The sequence below is a fragment of the Ictalurus punctatus genome, chromosome 18, assembly GCF_001660625.3.
Source record: "Ictalurus punctatus breed USDA103 chromosome 18, Coco_2.0, whole genome shotgun sequence".
In the NCBI taxonomy this organism is placed as follows: domain Eukaryota; kingdom Metazoa; phylum Chordata; class Actinopteri; order Siluriformes; family Ictaluridae; genus Ictalurus; species Ictalurus punctatus.
Genome location: NC_030433.2, coordinates 19,578,199 through 19,599,645, shown reverse-complemented (window position 1 = coordinate 19,599,645; position 21,447 = coordinate 19,578,199). Strand labels below are relative to the sequence as shown.

The 21,447-nt window shown below is 37.3% G+C and overlaps 1 protein-coding gene across 1 annotated transcript in view; it reads left to right on the top strand.

Moving 5' to 3' along the window:
* Nucleotides 1–7,108: 7,108 nt before the first annotated feature.
* si:dkey-1d7.3 (transmembrane protein 132D) overlaps nucleotides 7,109–21,447 on the top strand; it is a 39,021-nt gene continuing 24,682 nt past the window's right edge. The window contains exons 1-2 of the mRNA XM_053687973.1: nucleotides 7,109–7,118; nucleotides 7,783–8,641. Of these exons, the coding sequence (XP_053543948.1) occupies nucleotides 7,109–7,118; nucleotides 7,783–8,641 (869 nt within the window). The remainder of the gene's footprint in view (nucleotides 7,119–7,782; nucleotides 8,642–21,447) is intronic.

Below are 21,447 nucleotides of genomic sequence, written 5' to 3'. Positions count from 1 at the left end.
GATTTTCACACAAGTCCTAAAAGTAGACCATGTTAAACAAATGAGACGAAAATATTATACTTGGCCACTTATTTATTGAGGAATGTTTTAGGTCATATTTATGCACAAAATATAGAAAATTCTAAAGCGTTCAGAAACGTTCAAGCACCACTGTATATACACACTGTGATGATACTTACAATCATGAGGAACTTTAGGAAACATGCCACCACTGTAATAAGTAAATAATAAACCACTGTGTGCGATGCAGTAGACTTAGTTGGTGTAAACAAGTATAATCTCTTCCGCCCTGAAGAAATTTGCTGTCAGAACACTTAATCTTAATGCTTTACATCTGGCTTTACAAAGTGCTCACCAGAGACCATAGAATCATTCCATGAATGTTAAATAAACATCTTCTGGAAAACGGCACCATATAAACATTTACACAGGTTTATTCTGTTTATTCTGTTATATAGAAATGATAACAATAGAACAAGTGCATTAATATAAACATGTTACAGAAAAGTCATCAGCACTTTCTGACCAATCAGTAGCCAGAATCTATAAGTTATATGCAAAGTCTTCAAGACAGAGGAGTTTTATTATTTTTTTTGGTAACATGAAAAGATGCATTTCAAGAGACTTAAAAGAGAGGCTGGTGAGGGAATGACTGTTTATAGCTGCTATAATGTAAATGATAACAGGAACTTGTTTCACAGATGTTCCACAATGTTAACTGTAACTATAGACGGATAAAAAAATAATTCTTTAATTAAAAAATAATACATTATCGGCAGATTGTTGTGGTATATAAGAGGAATAATATGCTTGGGGACCATAGAGACCATTGTGTTTTAGTCTTTAGATATTAATCCCCATGGGAAGATATAGTGCATATGTTATATAAATGAATGCATTTCATTATGAGAAAACAGTACTCTGTGATTAATTTCTTTAAGATGCAACTTACTTGTTATTTTATTTTCATTTGTCCAACTCAGTGCATTCATTTATCTTCCAACCTATTTTGTCTGTCCTTAAGCACTGTAAATTTAACCGATAACTGATATTTCCTTTTTTTAAAAATTTTTTTTATTTTATTTTAAACTTTACCCACTGGATCAGTGCCATGCGGTATTATTGTCATGCATAAATACCAAAAATCAAAATCGCAAGGTACTGTCTCTTACATCTCTGGCCTGGATTGTTGCTAAGATCTGGATCTTTTCCCAGACGTGAGTAATGCAATGCCGTTGATTTGCAAATTGTGTGATCACAGCTTTAATGACTGGCAGCAGCCAAATCCTAAATAAACCACATTAATTAATTCCCTGCATTCCAGCATGCACAATGATTTGCCTCCAACAGAGGCTTTGAATGTTAAAAATAAAACTTTTCAGATCAGATCCATTGATGTCACCGTCAGCTCCGGTGGCTTCTTTTCTTCTGATCACCATCTTTTCGGTGAAACATAGACTCCAAGCATGTTTTTAGATTAAGGAGAGTTTTCACACACAGGTGTGGCTAGAAGTGTCCTTTTCATTTACAAATAAGCTTTTCATAAGCATTTAATTTAGCATTGTGAAAGGCCACATTGAAAAGCTCTGTGATGTTAAACACTGGAGGCCACAGGAGACACTTCAGTCTGATTTATTCTACATATTAATGGCCAGTGCATGTCCTTATCAAACAGCAGGACATTAAGCCATGCTTTGTCATGCACAGATCTGACAGCAGGGATGTCAAAGAGGGCCAGAGAGACAAGGAGACAGGCCTGCTTGTGTCTCCTAACTGACAGATGATTGATGAGGCCTGTTTTAGCTTGTTCAGTGTCTCCTCATTCTCACAGTGACCTTGATCACTACACTAAAGCTGTGATGAGTCACATTTTGAGGATCCATTCAACCCCCACATGAGTATTACATTTCTAACTGACTGATAAAGGATACCAAATTAACCAACCGGCCAATTACGTGATTTGTCAGTGATTCTTTCTCTTTGAATGACTCCTTTGAGCGATGGTTTTTCTATATTTACACACCAATAATAAATTCTAATCCTAATCAAGAGGATATTTGTGTATTTGCAGTGTTTCTGTGTGCTGCTATGGCTAATGAATCAAACGAATCAAAAGTTGCATATTTTGTAAGATTACACATGTTAAAAGAACGAGACATCAAAATAAACTCTGACTTTTTTTCATTACTTCTTTACATATATCTCAACTTCATCATTATGTAATGAAGAATAAATGTGTTGGGATAAGATACATTACTTAGTTTAATTTTTGCTTGTTTTGTTCGAAATGCAAACTATTACACCTCACTGTACATGCAGTTCTATTGAGGTAGAAAATATATTTCGTCCCTATAATGATTTCTTTTGCTAAATCTCACACATGCTTATTGCCAAGTACTGAGTTATAAAAATATGAAATAATAAACATTTAACAAAGACAATAATAGGCTATGTGTATTTAGGCAGGAATGCAATTTTAGACCCTTTATAACCACATTCAGTAGGGGGCGCACTTGTCTTACTGTAACATAGTATTAGATTTCATGTCAGCTGTGCTTCAGGTGTGTTTTCCTTTTTTTTTTTGAGCACCTATTTTTGATCAGGAAGCCAGTTGATAAAGAGAAAAGAAAAGGTTACGGTCCCTGTTCATGATAACTAGATTTCATTTCATTTTAATTTATGGCTCCTTTAATTCACATCTATGTACTTATAATTGGGGCTTACAGGAAATAAAGAGTCTATAAGTGAATTGTGGTGGTGCCCTGCTCACAGAGAACCAGAACACAAAAACACCACTAAAGAATTTTCTTCTACTCTTATTTTCTACTACTCTAATGTTCCACATGTAAAGAAAGAGCTGAAATAAAATGGGAATTTACTCATATAATTTAATGCCATTCACCAGGAGGAGGGAGATATTAGACTTGTTATTAATCAACATTTGTGCAATTTTATTAGTATGTTATAAAATATAACAAAAAAATTCCCACAGTTTTTTTTCTTTCTATCACTGCTATTATTTAGTTCACGTTTATTATTTGCCTATTTTATTATTTTTATTTCAAATACAGTTTTATACAATTTTAAATGTATGAAAGGTGCTACATAGTTATTATTACATTATGTAAACACATGTATTATGTATTTAATAATAGCAATGACAGCAACAATACTAATAATATTAATAATATAATAAGTATTCTTCTTCTTCTTCTTATTATTATTATTGTTGTTGTTGTTGGTGTTGTTGTTGGTATTGCAGCTATTGTATTACAGTACTTTTCTCTTCTATGAGTTCCAGATCATGTGATTCCACAGACGCGTTCAGCCTAAAGTAATCCTGAAACGGAATATTTGGCTCCACAGGACTAAGAGAGCACTGGACTGTCCTCCATCTGCACAATGGCCTTGTTGAGTTTTAGGAGCAAGTGAGCTTCATGGTGCCTGCTTTTAATTTATGTGCATTTGGAGTTTTTAGTGATGTTAAGTACAGAGTTTTTACCTGTGAGGATGCTGCAAATTGCCATGGCCATGTGTCTTGCTCCTTTAATAAAAGGTAAGAGTTTCCTTTACAAATTGATATTAAACTGATTGTGACTTATAGTTAGTGCTATTACATTTCAATTGTACATATTCAAATTAAGGCACTATAAAACAAGCAATATAAATGCATTTATTCAATAACTAAACCGGATTTTTATTTAGGTATCTGTATATAGGAACCATTATGTTAAGGGACACAGTTTATTTCTTTCACCCGCTCCATGCTGAACTTCACCTGATCCTGCATTTTAGCATATCCCTACTGAACACAAACTCAAATCCACTGGGCTGAAACTTTAGGATGGAGATTGAATCAGTTGGACCGTCATACTTTGTAGAAATTGTACAAATGTCCAAAAAAATATTGATAAATAATTAAATAAACTGTGGAATAAATGTGGAAGTCCAACAACCATATAACAGAAACAATTACAGAAAGTAAACTGAAGCTCCTTTGTGGAATGTAAATGACCCCTACTAATGTTGCGTAAACGCCTTCTCAAAAATGTTTACAAATATTACATAAAAACCTTCCCAAAACATATTAATAATAATTATTTTAAAAATGTTTTCAAAACTGCCCTGCGATGGATTGGCACCCTGTCCAGGGTGTATCCCGCCTTGTGCCCGATGCTCCCTGGGATAGGCTCCAGGTTTCCCCGTGACCCTGAAAAGGATAAAACGGTATAGAAGATGGATGGATGTTTTCAAAACATGTTCATAAATGTTACATTAAAAAAATCATGAAAATGTTTATTAAATCTGTTGCATAAAAATTGTTAAAACATAAATGTTACATAAAAACCTTCTCAGAACCTGTTTATCAATATTACATAACACAAATAAAAATGTTCATGAACATTATGCAAAATATTTGTCAAATCAAGGTTATAAACATTATGTAAAAACCTTCAAAACAAGGTTCAATAAAAATCTTCTCAAAACATGTTTATAAATGTTACTTACAAACCTTAATTGTTTATAAACATTATGTCCATAAAAATGTTTGGCATTTTTGCATTAAAAAAATAAATAAATAAAAATTACCATAAAAAAGTCTTAAAATGTTATGTAAAAACTTCCTTGTAAACACGTGTAAAAAATCTTCTGACAAAAGAAGATTTTAAACTAAAGGTTTAAATATTTTCAGAAAAACCTGCCCATACACATATTTCTAAATAATACATAAAAACCTACCATAAATGTTTAGAAATGGGGTTATACTGTAGGTATTATCCTACATGAGTGTAAAAAATTGTGACTCTGACTCATGGCATTGTAACGCATCACAAACATAAAAAGACCAGCCATTGATCATGGTGATAATTAGATGCAGTTGGAACTTGACTGTTGGCCTAATATACTCGGACAACCTTGTACGCACTAGTTAGTGTACTTCTCCCTGCAGCTGTAGCCATTAACCTACTTTGAGTCCCCATGGGATTTCCAGCCCCAGCTTAGACACGGGGTTTATTTGTTAACCTCATAGCATTAAAATCAATATGAAGCCAGTAGGAAGGTTCATCAAATGGATTAGCAGCATGTCATTGAGGTGCGTGGCTGTGTTGGTTTAGAGATAACCTGAATAATAGAGTGGAAATTCAAGTTGTCTGTCCAGCACTGATAAAGACTTTATGGCGTTTCTCTGTCCAAAAGGACTTTTTGGTTCTTTGCTGTAACCCTAAATTCAATATGTATGCTAGATAATATCAGATTAATAGGGAGCCAGCGACATAGTGCGAAAAACGTATTAAAACGTGTCCTTTGTAAATCAGTGCACAGTTGATAATCTGCATCTGTATGCGATGCTCATGAACACTTTTTGGTGCCTGGGGTTTTCTGAGAAGTGATGACAAAAAGACACAAAAACAATGCGTAATATATTTCGATGCTTTGTATAACACATGGGAACGTCTTTTTGGAAAAAAAACAACAACACAATTCCAAAGAAGCGCAAAGTGTCAAGATGAACCCTCAGTGTCTCTGGGTAAGAATCTGCTCAAGGAAGGATTTGACACGTTGCTTGTCTTGAGGCAGTGAACACCTGATGAGAGCATTTATGACTCCTTTTCCTGCTGCTCTCTGAGGGGGCTGCTATGAGGAAATCCACTTTCACAGTTCCAGAGTGAGGCTCTGGGAAGAGTCTGGTGTTTGTGTTATAAGGGAATAAAAAATTTTTTACCCTTTGATAAATTTAACTGTTTACAGTTGAGATGATTGAATAAAGCATCATGAAGAGACTGTGAAAAATGACACACTTCCTTCACTGCGACTGACAGGCACAGAATCCATGCCTTCTTTACTAGACTGGCACATAAGCTGCACTTTATTTACTGAGACTGACGTAACAAGGCCACACCTCTTTCAGTAAGACTTAAAGACACAAAGGCCCATCTCCATTTCTGAAAGTGAAAGGCACAAAGGCCAGGCCTCCTTTACTGGGGCTCCTTTACAAGCACAGAGGACATGTCTCCTTCCTGGAGTGACAGGCAAACTTTAATTGGACTTTGCCATGAATATTACATAAAATCTAACATTATCACTTTTAATTGCTGTTAATTTAGTATTATTTCAGTGACAGTCATATAAAACACTTTCTTATACTTATGGTGAACACAAAACACCTGCATACTCCCACCTGCACAATCCTTTTGATTAGTCATTTTTCCAGCAGCTATGTTTATTGCCCTAGTCTTTTTTCCCAAGTTGTGTGTGTAATATTTATGGGGCCAGTTGGTATAAATGGGCTAGCAGAGCTAAGTGCCTTTTTTCAACAATCTTAAATAAAACATGCAGAATAATATGAAGTAGACGGTGAGTTTCCTTTCTGTAGATTCACAGACTATAGATTCACACAGCCTATTGCTGACAGTCATGTCAAGTGATTATACTTGGTGAAACACCCTCTGGATTGTTCCTGTATTAGGACACGTTCTGTTTCACCTTCCCATCCATAACACATTATCAGAAGTGATTCAGATGGCACAAGTGCAATACAATAGCACAGGCCCGGATTGGCCATTGGGAGAGTCGGGAGAAACTGGCCTGGCCAGTTTTGTGACTTATTTTAGCCTGTGCACTTTTTTGCCTTTGATGACACCAAGTGGCTGGGAAATCCTGCACCTCAGAGACCCCACTAGTAATCTAACACTATTGGTTATTTCTGTTTGGCTCCTGTAAATAAAAGCAATGTGAAACAGAAATAACACAACAAAATAAACAAACAGACAAAATGTAGCTAAGGTGATGTAATTTGGCTGTATTAGCCACAATATCCAAATCTAACAAGTTAAACCACAACTGGCTACATAAATGACATTATTAGGCGATACAGTTGCATATTTTTTTTGTTACAGTTCATTCTGAAAGTCATTGAATATTTTCATGAAACCTCACTATAAAACTGAAGCTTTTCATAAGCAGTAAGAGCTGTCATGTCCCCATTTAGCCTCAGGCTATCTAGCTAGCAGCTATAACTTAATGTAAGCTGTAAGTAGTAGCCACTGATAGTCAGTGACTAGTACTGAAAGTGAAAGACTAGTAGCTGGTTTGCATTTAGCTAGCCATGACAGAAAGTGAGCCTATACAGCAAAGAACAAGGAGTCAAAAGGCATCTTTTGTAAAGAATGGTTAATTAAGTCACTGTAACCTTCCTGTCTGACCATTCTCCACTAATTAACAAGGTTTTTCTACTTACAGACCTGACAGACCTGACAGTTAATTGGTTTTTGTTTTCCCCCACCATTCTGCATAAATGCTTGAGTCTGTTGTGCATGAAAATCCAAGGAAATCATCAGTTTCTGAACTACTCAAATCACCCTGTCTGGCACCAACAACCATGCCATGGTCAAAGTCACTGAGATCATATTTTCCCCCATCCTGATGTTTGATGTGAGCATTAACTACATGATTTTATGCATGTTTCATTACTGATTGAATAGATACATATTTGCATGAATGAGCAGATGTACTAGGGTCCCTAATAAATTGGTTGGTGAGTGTACATTACTGTAAGTGGTCGGTGGTCGCGAAATTTGTTTTCGGTGTATATGGTGGAATCTGAATGTTATTTAATATTACATCTTTTGACCTTAAATGCCATTGTTTTTTGGTACCATGGAGTACAGAAATGTCCCTGTACAGCAGTATTTACCAATGCAATATATGTATGCTATCATTTTATCCCCAGAAATATCCAACAATATTTGTTGACTGAACCTAATTCATGGTCTCCTGTAGGAGCAAAGGTGGAGGAGCTATCAGAAGACCTAAGAAACTCTTCACCAGAACTGACCTACCAGATCATCAATGCAGATCATTTCTTTCTGAAAGACACCAGTCAGGCCTTGATGACAAACTTTACCCAACAGTCACAGAAACAACCCTTCATCATCACTGGGCTCACTGGGAAGCCTACCATCAAGATCAGTTTTGGGCCTATATCTGTAGAACAGGCTATCCCTCTAGAATTGATTAACACTGGTCCCAGGGTCAGAGCTTTCATACTGGCTCGTCAGGTGCGTTCTGCATCCCCCATTATACAATTGTTGTTTTATGCAACAAACAAGATAGATGACATGATGGATTTGCCAGGTCAAGTCAGTCCAGGGCAGAGTGACAAGGGGTACATATGTGTTACAGCACACGCCTTCTGGAAATCTCAAGAGATCAGAGGTACCTGCTCCATTTCTGAAAATGGAGGCTTCTGTTTAGCCCAGTTAAGGCCTGAGCCAACGTGGTTCAGCCCAAGGAGCGCCAGATCCAGCAAGGAGCACAGAGCTTCTTCACAAGGGACTGTTGTGGAGCTTTACTATCAGACCACACCCAGTCCCACCAACCAGTGTATCCCTCAAGACAGCAAGCAGTGGCATAGTCCAACTCAGGAGGAGATCAGTGGACAGCAATCTGGATCCATCCTGAAGAAAGTTGGCTACATAAATCTCTTGCGATCACCTCCAGGGAACCCTATGTTCATGCGCCTGCGTCTGGGTGGTGCTGTGATCATCCAGACCTCTTCTAAACCTCTGAAGACCACAGACACAGCCACATTCTATGTCTTTTTGTCCAGTACTTCCCAGGTAGATCGTTTCATTCTCAGGTGAGAACTTTTTACTACAAGACAGCTGTTGGTTGATACTGTTGGCTGGTTGGGGAATGTTTTTCAACTCAGTGGTGACACTGAGGTGCTTACAAACCTCAAATAGTTGTTCAAACACCACTAAAACTATTATATCAGTGCCACTGCTGTGCTGAGAATGGTGCACCCTCCAGAGCTGGCCTGACATGCTCCTATGATGGTCACTTTTCATTGATGGTCTGGGTAGGATGGGGACAATACACTGAACATAGAAACCAAGGTAAAAAAAAAAAAAAAAAAGAAGCTCTATATAGAAATTGGACCTGATACCTACTTTAGCAATGTAGTACAGAATCAAGGAAATATGTGGATTCTTTTAGTTCAAGTTTGTCCATATGCTGCACAGTGATGATCTTAAATCCGTTACAATTAAACAATTGTCACGAATGATGGAAAAGAGTGGCAGATCTGGTCGGGAGCAGCAGTGTTGTGGTCACTGTACCGGTCTGTGGTAGAGAAGCAGAAGCTTAGTTTTCAGATTAATCACTCGGTTTAACAATCAATCTATGTCCTTATCCTCACCTTTGGTCATGCCCTAATGAATTGTACAGGTGGCAAAAGCTAGATTCCTCTGCAAGGTTGCTGGGTTAACTCTCTGTGGTAGGGTGAGCACTAAAACAACCTGGGAGAGCGTCAGAGTAGAGGCTCTGTTCCTCTGAATTGAGATGAGCCAGTTGACATGGTTATAAAAGGGGCGTTTTGGAGCCCATAAAACTCTCCAGGCATTTCCCACTGGACAGAGACCCTGAGGGAGACCCAGTACCTGCTGTAAATCTTTATGTCTCACATTTGGCTTGGGAATGTCTGGGGACCCCTCAGAAATCTGGGCTGAATTTCTCAGCCGGTTGGCATGGTAACCCCTACCAGTGGAATGACACTACTGGTTCCCATGGTGATAAAAGCTATGTGCTTGTGTTTTGGTCTCTATCCCTGTCCCGCCATTCATTTAGTCTTCTACTGTGTACACTTGTTCTAGCTCATTTATTACTTTGTCTATATATACCCCACTGTTTCATTATTTACATGGAAAGTCTTGTTCATTGTTGTTGTGCATTTCTTTGCCTTGTTTTCTGAGCTCTGTTTGTCTAAAGTACATACTTCCTGGTTTTGACCATCACCTATTTCTCTCATTTGCATTATGGATAATCCCTGTTCAGCTCTGCCTGTATTTTGACCTCTACTATAGCACTGATAATCCATGGATTGCCCTTAATAAAACATTTGCCGGTCACCCGCATTTGTGTTCTGCCTAATTCACCTGCAAATTACATAATGATTAATTAATTAGAATATTTGATCAAATAGAACATACCATGTGTAGTATTTCTGAAAGTGTTACTAGCTGTATTTTGGGAAAGGTTTGGTCAGGCCTGAATGATATTATTAAGTAGTAATTGTGATTTACAATCCCCTCTGAAAGTACTGGAACACCAAGGTCAATTCTTTTGTTTTGCTATACACCGAAGTCATTTAGGTTTGAGATCAAAAAGGCACCTTTTGTTTGACCCCACCCATTTCTACCCAAGTGATCATAAATATTGTAACATGGGACTGACAGGTGTTTCTTGTTGCCCAGGTGTGCTGTATTAAATTGATCGTTTAAACTTTAATAGCTCTGAATGTCTACTCTTGATTTGAACCAGGGGTTTTATCTGTGAATAATGCATTTGTTGTTAAAAATGATAAATCAACATGAAGATCAGAGAGCTGTCCATGGGAGAAAGGCAAGCAATTTTGAAGCTGAGAAAAGAGGGAAAATCAATCAGAGCCATTCCACAAGCATTGGGCATATACAACAATTTGGAATGTCCTGAAAAAGAAAGAAACCACTGGTATACTAACAACCAAACATTGAACAGATCAGCTAAGGAAAACAACAGCAGTGGATGACAGAAATATTGTGAGAGCGGTGAAGAAAAACCCAAAAACAAAAATCATTGGTATCATCAAAAGCCTCCATAGTGCTTTGGTGATGGTATCACAATCCACCATTTGAAGAAGACTTCAAAGAGCAGAAATATAGATGACATACCACAAGATGCAAACCACTCATCAGCAGTAAGAATCGGAAAGCCAGACTGGGATTCACAAAGAAATACAGAGATGAGCCACAGAAGTTCTGTTAGATTAGCTTCTAGCAAAGTGTGGAGAAAGAAAGAATCTGCTCATGATCCAAAACATACAAGTTCATCAGTCAAGCATGGTAAAGGGTGTGTGATAGCTTAGGCTTGCATGGATGTTTCTGGTACAGGCTCACTAAACTTTATTGATGACATAACTCATGATGGTAGCAGCATAATGAATTCATAAGTCTATAGAAACATTCTGTCTGCCAGTTTACAGAGAAATGCATCCAATCTTATTGGGAGGAACTTTCCATTGGGAAGGAACTTTTGGGAGGAACTTCATCATGCAGCAAGACAATGACCTAAACACACTGCTAATACAACAAAGAAACTTCATTGGGGGAAAAGTGGAAGGTTTTAGACCAGCCAAGTCCTTAACCGAGGAGACTGAAGACAGAAACCCTTCAAAACAAACAACAACAAAAAGAAGCTGTGGTACAAGCCTGGAAAAGCATTTTGATGATTGGTCAGTGAGTCAACAGCTTGACATAGTTATTGCAAGCAAGGGATATTCAACCAAATATTAATTGTTTTTTGCTTTAATTTACTTTAAGACTATCGGTTCCAATACTTTTGCTCACCAAAGGCGCCATGTTCTAAGCACTGTACATGTAAATATCAAGAAATGAAAGCTGAAATGCCGATCTCTCGTCGCATAGAAGTTTTCCTGTTTGACGTGATGATGTTTAATGTACCCGACAACCTCTGTAGTCTCATTTAGTCACTTGTTAGCGACTATCTTTTTCAAGACAGTATAAAATGTGAACATATCTTGAGATTGTGTTAACCACAGACCTTATTTCAGTCATTTAACCAAAAACCAATTCAATAAGGACATTGACTTTGGGATGATGGATGTCGAGTACACAGAAAAATTCGAGATCACAAGAACACAACTTTTGTTATGTCGAGATCATGAGAAAATGAAGTTGAGATCACGAATCAAAATTAATAATGCATGGCTGCTTAGGGCTTCCATAATTCTGATACTTTCAGAGGGGACTGTATGTCCTAAATATGGCTTCCTACAGCCACTCCACTTTATAACAGAGAGCATCTTTTGTTTCCATCCTAAACACAAATCTCAACACATTAATTCCGGCCCAATTCATTTTTCTAACAAAAAATTTTAAAAGTCACCATTCCATGCAAAGGAAAATAATGGAGAAAATTATTTGGCAGCACTTTATTTCATAACATTTCATTAATCTCGCTGTGTGTGTGGGTTGTGTGCATAAATAATGCATTAACTTAATGGAGCAAGGAAACAAATAGCCAATAATTGCTCGACTCCTTTGGGCAGAGATGACTTGGGGCAGAGATTGGGTTCTGTTCCCTGAACCCCAGCACACAGACACTGATGAGTGCAAACCGTTTTATTTTTATAGATTAAAACAAATAAAAACAGTTGTTGGTTTATGAGGATCTTTCTAGTCTATTTAATAACAAGAACTTGTAATTAATTTCTATGTTCTACCTCATGTCCCATAATGTCCCTTATTCCTCAAATGCAGCTGATCAGCCAAAGCATATTTGGTAACTGAAGTGCTTCTTAAGTTTTGCCCCAGAGCTGTGAGGTTAATGTATATAAATTCTGTAATCTAATTTTTAATTACACCACACTGTTGTTGAATTCTCTAGTTTGATTGGTCAGAAGGTGTTTAATTTTCTATAACAGCAGCTCTGACATAATGCGTTAATAATGCATTACCATTTTTAATAGCAATGACTTACACAGGGACTTGTATGACAGATGCTCCATTTAAATGAATTGTTTTTAATTGTAATTAATTGTAGAGGTTGATATGGTGAAGCTTTCAGTAAGTAATCAGCATCGGGGTGGTAACAGTAACTCCACTTCATCACGACACCCTGTCACTCAGTATTTTACTACAACAGCAGCAATCAGAGTAGTTTATTACTTACATGGGACTGTGTTATAATCACATAAAAGAGAAAAAAGAAGCAGAGAGGCTTTTAAAGTCAATATAGAAGTTTGTCCATGGACTGATCTTCCAAAACAGTACAGGAAAAATCCAAGTTTGCACTCTCTTCCTAAAAACACTTGACAGATTTGAGGCACTGTTTGTTGCCAACAGTGTTATAAAGCTATGAAGCCCACTTATTTGCCAGATATGAATCTGAGAAGGACTGAAACTCTAGCCTCAATATCCCTCTTCCCTCTTCAATGGACATCACTGTTCAGAGTGGGGTTAAGCATGAGTGCAACCCAGTTTCTCACCAAGATTGATTTGATCCTGGGAAAACTCTCTGGTCCACTTCACTCCTCTCTCCAAGATTGAGTCCAGACCTCCGGGGTTATGATGGATAATCTGAGGGCTGGATGAAAATTTGTTGAGCTCTTAATACTTGCCAAACTTTTTCTCCTCAGCTGGGACTAAGGCAAGATGCTGCGAGATGGCAGTTGTAGACTTGTGACCGTTTAAAAATATACCAAAAATGCAACAAAATATAGTGGTTACTTTAGTAGTTGATCATATTAGAGTTGAACGTACCTATTTGAATATCTTCAGCATGGTAAATGTAGTCATGTCAGTAAAGAAATACACACAACCTGAGCATTTCTAGAAATAGAAGTCACCTTTAGAAGACAGTTTTTAGATGGCGCTTTAACACCACAGAGATCCGGAATTTGATAGCTTTATCAAGGATGCCCATTCTCTCCATCCCTGTTTGCCATTTTTATAGAATCATTAGCCACAGCAATAAGACAAAATGTAAATATCCATGGGATCCAGACAGCAAACAAAGGACACAAAATCAGCTTATATGCTTATATGCTATACTCTTCTTACAAAAACCTATAACCTGGAATCAGTACAAGAAACTATTCACACTATCGAAAAATATTCCAAACTTTCAAATTACTCAATTAACTGAAACAAATCATCGATGCTCCCTCTCAACATGAAACGCCCCGAAACTACAATACAATCTCTACCTATCCCCTTAAGCACAAAATATCCACCAAGCAGTCAGACTGGCATGAACTCAATCATAACCCTTTATTGAACACCATAAATAATGATATCCAATGCTGGATAAAGCTCCCCCTTTCTCTCATTGTCAGAATAGCATCCATAAAAATGACGATACTACCCAAAATTAATTACTTATTTTCAGTTCAACCTCCCCCCTCTCGGTTCAAATCACTCAACTCCTGTGGCACTAAATTTTACTGGAAAAACAAACCTCAAAGAATCAAACTAACCACTTTGCAACGACGCAAATATCAGGGAGGACTTCATGCACCGAACTTTCAACAATATTAACTCACTAATGTACACCAACATATAATCAAAGGGATAAAGTCCAGTCAGATAAATGAGATTTGGCTAGATACGGAACAGGCACTGTGCAATAAAATCTCAGACATAACCTTCATCAGTACAGCTCTCAAATGCCATCCCTACTTCAAAAGTCCAACAATTGCAGCAACTTTAACAGCTTAATAATCTCTCCATGTTCTGCACCCACCACTCACCTGTACTAACCTTTAAATACAAAGTACAACACATCTAAAAACATGAATAAAATATAATACATAAAGTCTTAATTCTTCCCCAAAGTGGCAGGTGGTTTATTTTTAATACAGCTTTTAATTTGATTTTTTAATAACAGGTTATTATTATTATTATTATTATTATTATTATTATTATTATTATTATTAATAATAATAACAATAATAATAATAATACACAGAGAAGCTGTACAACCAAGTAGTAAAGTAAATGAATAAATGAATAAATAGTAATATAATACCATAAACTGAAGAATTAGAGCAAAATAAATTTTATTAAAATGATCATTTATCAATATTTTTCAACTGCTATCCTCAGACTTCATGCGTTTAGTGTAAACAGGATTTCTGTGTTTTTTTTCCTCATTGCAGGAAAACAAGTTAAAATTCTAATCTGTCGTAATCACACACTACATATTCAGTAGGGAGAAATTGGGTGGAAAAAAACACCGGAGTAGGACTTCAAAGTGTGTGCATCACCATTTTAAGATGGTGAATATGTATGCTAATTAACTAAATAAGAAACACACCTACTACACAAAGTGCAATGGGAAACAAATGCATGTTTAATTTGGTTAAGATCATCCTGGTTGCTTGGGAACAGTGTGAGGTCCTGAATAGACCGTGTAAGTGACTTTACTCCTACACAAATCACAGCAGAGAAAGCAGACTGTATATTTATAAAGCTATAATTACTCCACAACTCTGTTGAATTCTGGATTCTGATTGGTCAGTAGATGTTGATTCATTTTCTGTAACTGGAATTCAGTCACAGTTCTGAGAGTAATTCTGAGAGTAATTTTCCTTGTTGCACACTTTATTGTGTTGTGGATTTGATTTTGAATGGATATAATTGTAATTTTTAAACATCACACTACATTTAATCGCCCATAATGACGATTCAGGCCCTTATTCAAAACATTTTAGAAACTCCTTTGGCAGCAATTACAGCTACAAGTATTCTTGGATACGTCTCCACAAGCTTTGCACACCTGTATATGTGCAGCTTATCTCATTCTTGATTGCAGATCCTCTCAAGCTCTGTCAGATTGGATAGCGAGCATCTGTGAACTGCCATCATCAGGTCTTTTCACAGATGTTCGATGGGCTTTAAGTCTGAGCTTTTGCTGGGCCACTCAAGGACATTCAGAGATTTGCCCCAAAGCCACTCCAGTATTGTTTTGTCTGCATGCTTAGCGTCATCGTTTGTTGTAAGGTGAACTATTGCCCCAATCTGCATTTATGTGCACTCTGGAGGAGGTTTTTTTTCTCAAGGATGTTCCTGTATTCGGCTGCATTCTTCCATCCCTCACTTGTTATCAGTCTCCCCTGTATGGAGTGCTGCAGAGAAATGAATGAAAGCTGTAATTCTGATCTGTCGTCTCATATTCAATTTTTCATCTCAAACCCATATATCTTCAGTGTATAGAAAAAAAACAAAAGAATTGGCCTTACTGTTCCAATACTTGTATGATTGTATGATAACAGGAACTTATTTCCTGGACATTCCACAAAATCTAATATAACTATAAACACATAAAATGTATGACATATAAATAATAAATTGTAATTCTTGGCAAATTGCTGTGGTGTAAGACAAATAAAACACTTGGGAACATGATGTTATGGGAAAATAATCTTAAACTTAAAATAATCTTAAACCTCAAGGTGGTAACAATAACTCTGTTTCATCAAACCACAACATTACTCAGTATTTTACTAGAACAACAACACACACAATGGTCTATTACTTACAAGGAATGATGTTATCATCGGCATCAATTCCACCTTGTGTGTAATACCATCCCTCCATTTATGCTTTCTTGGACTCCCAGTCACAAACAGCTGTGTCATCTTTGGGATTTGAACTCACAATCTACTGACAATAATGAAATGGTTTTTGATTGCATCACTCTGGAGCCCCAATGCAATAATGATAACCCTGTTTAGTCAAGCATACAAAATGTATAAATTACTATTTTCCCTGATAATGCCTAGTATACTTTAGTGCAGAATTACAGAGTAATAAGGAAATAATGGAATTAAAAACTCATTGATTGAATTGAAGAATTAAACTCACACAAAGCTCAAGTGGTGGCGGTGACTGAATAAAAAAAAAATATTTTTATTATTTATAAATTATATACTTTTTGATTGAAAGCAGCTCAATAGTTAGGTTTCAACAGGAGAATTGATCCCCCCCCCCAAAAGAATGTAATGACGTCCTTGGATTTCCCGCTTGAGTTCAATTAGAAAAGTACAAAGTCTTAATTTTATTTAAATTATGCAAGTAAATGTACAAGAAAGATTAACAAAAGAAAAAGACATCTGCCTCAATTAGTGTTGCTTTCACCAACATTAAATAAAGGGAACTAACAACAATTTTAATACTAATAACTCAAAGGTTAGCTAGCAAAGTGGATTTTTATTATTATTATTATTATTTTTTTTTGCAACATAAACACCAATTTTCTGTTTTGTTCAGTATTTATTGATTTATTTTTACTTCTTTTCAGTGCCGGAGTAGGGTTTGTGATGATGCAGAATGTAATCCCTTAATGTAAATCCACATAATATAATACTTAATCAAAATGAATGTATCCATTATGAATTCTTTTCTAGTCTATTCTAGTCTAGATCCACCAGCAGTACCATCACGGTTCCACTGTAATTGTAGTAGTCGTTGATTTATATTGGGGATTTCTTCCAACACGATCCTCATTTCCTATTCAGCCAAAGCCTCACTCGACTTATCATCCGAGGCTTGTTCTTTGGGCTGAAAATAAGCCACACGTATAGATGCACTCCCTCACTCTTTCTCCCTCTCTCTCTTTTTGTCTCTAGTCCTCCCGGCTTCCCTTGCTCTATTCCGGCTTGTCTAACTGAGTAACTCATCAGTGTGACTGCAAAAAAATTCACTCTATAGCAGAATGTGTGCGTGTACAGACTGCAAAGTGAACACATGCTGAGTGTGGCGACGTGACCATTTGGATGATGTTGCAATTATAAGCTCTTTTGATTCCAATCTGTTGCTGAGAAACAGTGGATAGGTCCTTATCCTCTGACAGCATGTTGAAGTTCAGAATCTTGATTTATAATCTATAAGCTTTATAAAATAATGCTTTATTACTTTAAAGTCAGAACCTGAATATTCACATTAAAAAGTTGACATGATTTCTTCATTTCTCTCATAGAGTGTGTGATTGTTCCAATTGAACATAAATTTGCTTGTAAGTCAGGATGTAAAGTCAGTCCTAAATCACTGATGAGAGCAATTTAAAACTGGCACAGTGTGGAATTTCGGTAGCACCACAGACACAGAAGGTATTTCGTAACTTGTAGTGCGTAAAGCGATCACTGATCAAATCTCTGTTGCACAGAGTGATTTATTTCACCATCACCAGGCAATCAGAAACATGATATGACATCTACATTCATGATTAAGACATAAAATTGACATTTTGTGGTAATTTTCACAATTTAAATGAACAAAAAAACAGATCAGTCACATGGAAAAAGTAAGTACACCCCCACATTCATCACACATTCAAATCCATAAAATTAGAATCAGATGTTGAAGATTGGGTGCCAGTGATTAGAACCTGCTTAGGGAGTGCAGGAGGAGCCTGTGTTATTTACACCCCTCTCATTCGCCTCACACCTTCAGGGTCCGGGGTTCGATTCCCGCCGGGACCCTGTGTGTGCAGAGTTTGCATGTTCTCCCCGTGCTGCGGGGGTTTCCTCCGGGTACTCCGGTTTCCTCCCTCAGTCCAAAGACATGCATGGTAGGCTGATCAGTGAGTCTAAAGTGTCCGTAGTGTATGAATGAGTGTGTATGTGATTGTGGACTGGCACCCTGTCCAGGGTGTACCCCGCCTTGTGCCCGATGCTCCCTGGGATTGGCTCCAGGTTCCCCCGCGACCCTGAAGAAGGAGTAAGCAGTAGAAGATGGATGGATGGATGGATGGTATCATCATGCCAAAATCTAAAGAGTTCTGTAAGGCCTTCAGAAAAGAGGTTGTGGCTGCCTATGAGTCTGTCAAGGGGTTTTAAAAAATCTCCAAATGATTTGAAATACATCATTCCACTGTAAGGAAAATAATCTACAAATGGCACAGATTTAAAACGACTGTCAATTTGTCAAGGACTGGCTGTCCCTGCAAATTCAGCCCAAGACCAGACTGTCTGATGCAAAAAGAAGTCTCCAAGAACCCCAAAATTTCATCACAGGATCTGCTAGTAAGTCTTGCAACTGTTTGTGTCAAAGTGCATGCTTCTACAATCAGAAAGAGATCGCACAAATTTGACCTGCATGGGAGGCGTGCCAGGTAAAATACTTTGCTATCTAAAAAGAACATTAGAGCAAGACTACAGTTTACCAGTGAGCATATAGGCAAAGAGCAGGCCTTTTGGAATAATGTGCTTTGGACAGTCGAATCAAAGATAGAGTTGTTTGGCCACAGTGACAGCAGACATGTTTGGCATAGACCAAAGACATCTTTTCAAGAGAAACACCTCATACCAACTGTGAAGGATGGTGGTGGAAAGGTTATGGTTTGGGGTTGCTTCACTGCCTCAGGGACTGGACAGCGTGCATTCGCTGATTCAACTATGCATTCTGCATGATATCAAAGAGTGCTTGAAGATAACGTGAGGCCATCAACCGAAAGCAGACATTTAAACATTATAATGATCCTAAGCACACTAGCACATCCACAAGGAATGGCTCAAAAAATAGAAATGGAAGGTTATGAAATGTCCTACTCAAAGTCCAGATTTGAATCCCATTGTGGGGGTTTTAAATGGGCAGTACATGCAAGAAAACCCTCAGATATCTTGTAGCTGAAAGAATACTGCATGGAAGAGTGGTCGAAAATTATTTCTGACTAAGGGGGCAATAATAGCTTCTGAGGCCAAGGGTGTACTTACTTTTTCCAAAGAAGAATATCACATCTATTGATGTTTCTTTTAAATACACAATTTAAAAAAAGCTATTTTTCATTGTATTTTTTGTTCATGTATATAAACTCCATTAATAGGCACTGTTTCAAAGATGATCAAATGTTTGCATGTCCAAATATGACAAAAATTTCCACAGGTTGTACTTATTTTTTCACCTGACTGTATATAATAAAAAATTCGTTTTAGCCTAAATTCACTGCCCAGATGAAGAGCTGGTATTCTGAATGCAGAACATAAATGGAATGCTTATAAAGAGATCTAAATCTTCCCAAATCAGATTACCAAACCAATCTCACATTATATTGCATTATAAAACCAAAATCATCAGCTTCTGCTTCACTCCAAAAATCTGCAGTCTTTACAGGAAGCATAATCTTGACTGCAAGCTTTCTTTCAGGAAGGTGTGGCCTGTGATCACCAATTCCTTTTGAATCAAAAACATCTCCTCTGCCTTCCTGACATTCAAAGTAAGATGGCTTGTGTCGCACCATTCAACAAACCTTTTCTATCTCAGAATAGTCACTGGACAGACAGCAGTTTCGGTGGAAGATTTTATCACATAATTGTCAGAATGCATTGTATGTTTCTGCCAAAACGCTGAACAGTGGAGACTTGAACAGATAATTTCTGTAGGTCTTGTCCTGTTTCTCTTGGGGCCTATAATTCTCCTTCTAAGGCCCTCTGTAGATTGTATTTACTCCTGTTCACATCTCATTAACTGGAACACCAGTTGGCCAATGATTCATTACCAAGAGGTTAATATAAATGTTATATTCAGTTTTAACAAGAACAAGTTTGTCAATACTTTAAGCATATAGTGTTGGTCTCTAATTGTAGTTTAAAATTAAGATCGGATCACATTTAATCCTGTTAGTATTGCTCACCTTGTGTGTCCAGAGCAGTATCAGCGAGCAGAGCTATAAGAAATGAGCGCAAGGTGCCATGAATTACACACACAAAGGCATTCACAAGCGAGGCGTACCAGTGAAGAAAGCATGCAGAGAAACTGTATCACGTGAGAGCACTTCAGTTCTCTGAGCACCGAGCACTCAGACACATGCACTTCCTTTCCCACTGCTCGTCAACATCTACACCTGGGGTTCCCAGACTTCTTGGGCAAACAACCTCAAATTGACATTTCAAAATTTCTAACACAGCAAGCTTTGCCTATTTATTAGTCAGGCATGTAAATCCATATTCAATATTTTGGCAAATGTTCTGTGCATTTTCTGATGCTCCAGTGAGTCAGAGTCATTGTGTTGTCTAGGAACTAGCAGAAGCAGTAAATGAATGGAGAAATGTGTATATTTTTCTCCTACATTAGTGCAGCTTATCAGGATAGCAAAAAAAAACTAAAATAACACATACACTCTATATTTAACATTTACATTTACAGCATTTAGCAGACTTAACCAAAGTGACTTGCAGAAAAACATATCCTTATGCTAGTTTACTAAGTCAGGGATTAAGAGTACCATTGGGGGGGCGGTGGTGACTTGGTGTTTAAGGCTCTGGGTTACTGATTGGAAGGTCAGGGGTTCAAGCCTGAGCACTGCCAAGCTGCCACTCTTGGGCCCTTGAGAAAGGCCCTTAACCCTCTCTGCTCAAGGGGGCGCTGTATCATGGCTGACCCTGCGCTCTCACCCCAGCTCCCTGACATGCTGGGGTATGTGAAGAAAAGAATTCCACTGTGCTGAAATGTATGTGATCAATAAAGACTCATTATCATTATTAGTCTAAAAACTTGAGGACGTTCGTACAGTATGAACACAAAACAGGAATGATTTTTAGTTATAGCTTAGCAAAATGCTCATTACAAATGTGGTTTGTTCACAGTAACATTTCAAAATAGTAACACACAAAATAAATAAATGAATAAAACGTAACCTTTTCTCGCAGTACATAGGCCTTCCATTCTGTCAGCGGAATGGAAACTGACTTATCGGACAATTTCAATCAGTATAAACAAATGATTTTTTTTTTTATAGCCGCAAGTCTATTTTAACAGACTTGATACTCGCCGATACTGCTCTGCTGTACTACTCTCTATTATAAATACTGTTTAAATGCCATAACATCTTAGATGTAAAACTCAGCACGAGGAGTTCATTGCTAGCAGCACATGGCAGCAATCAATA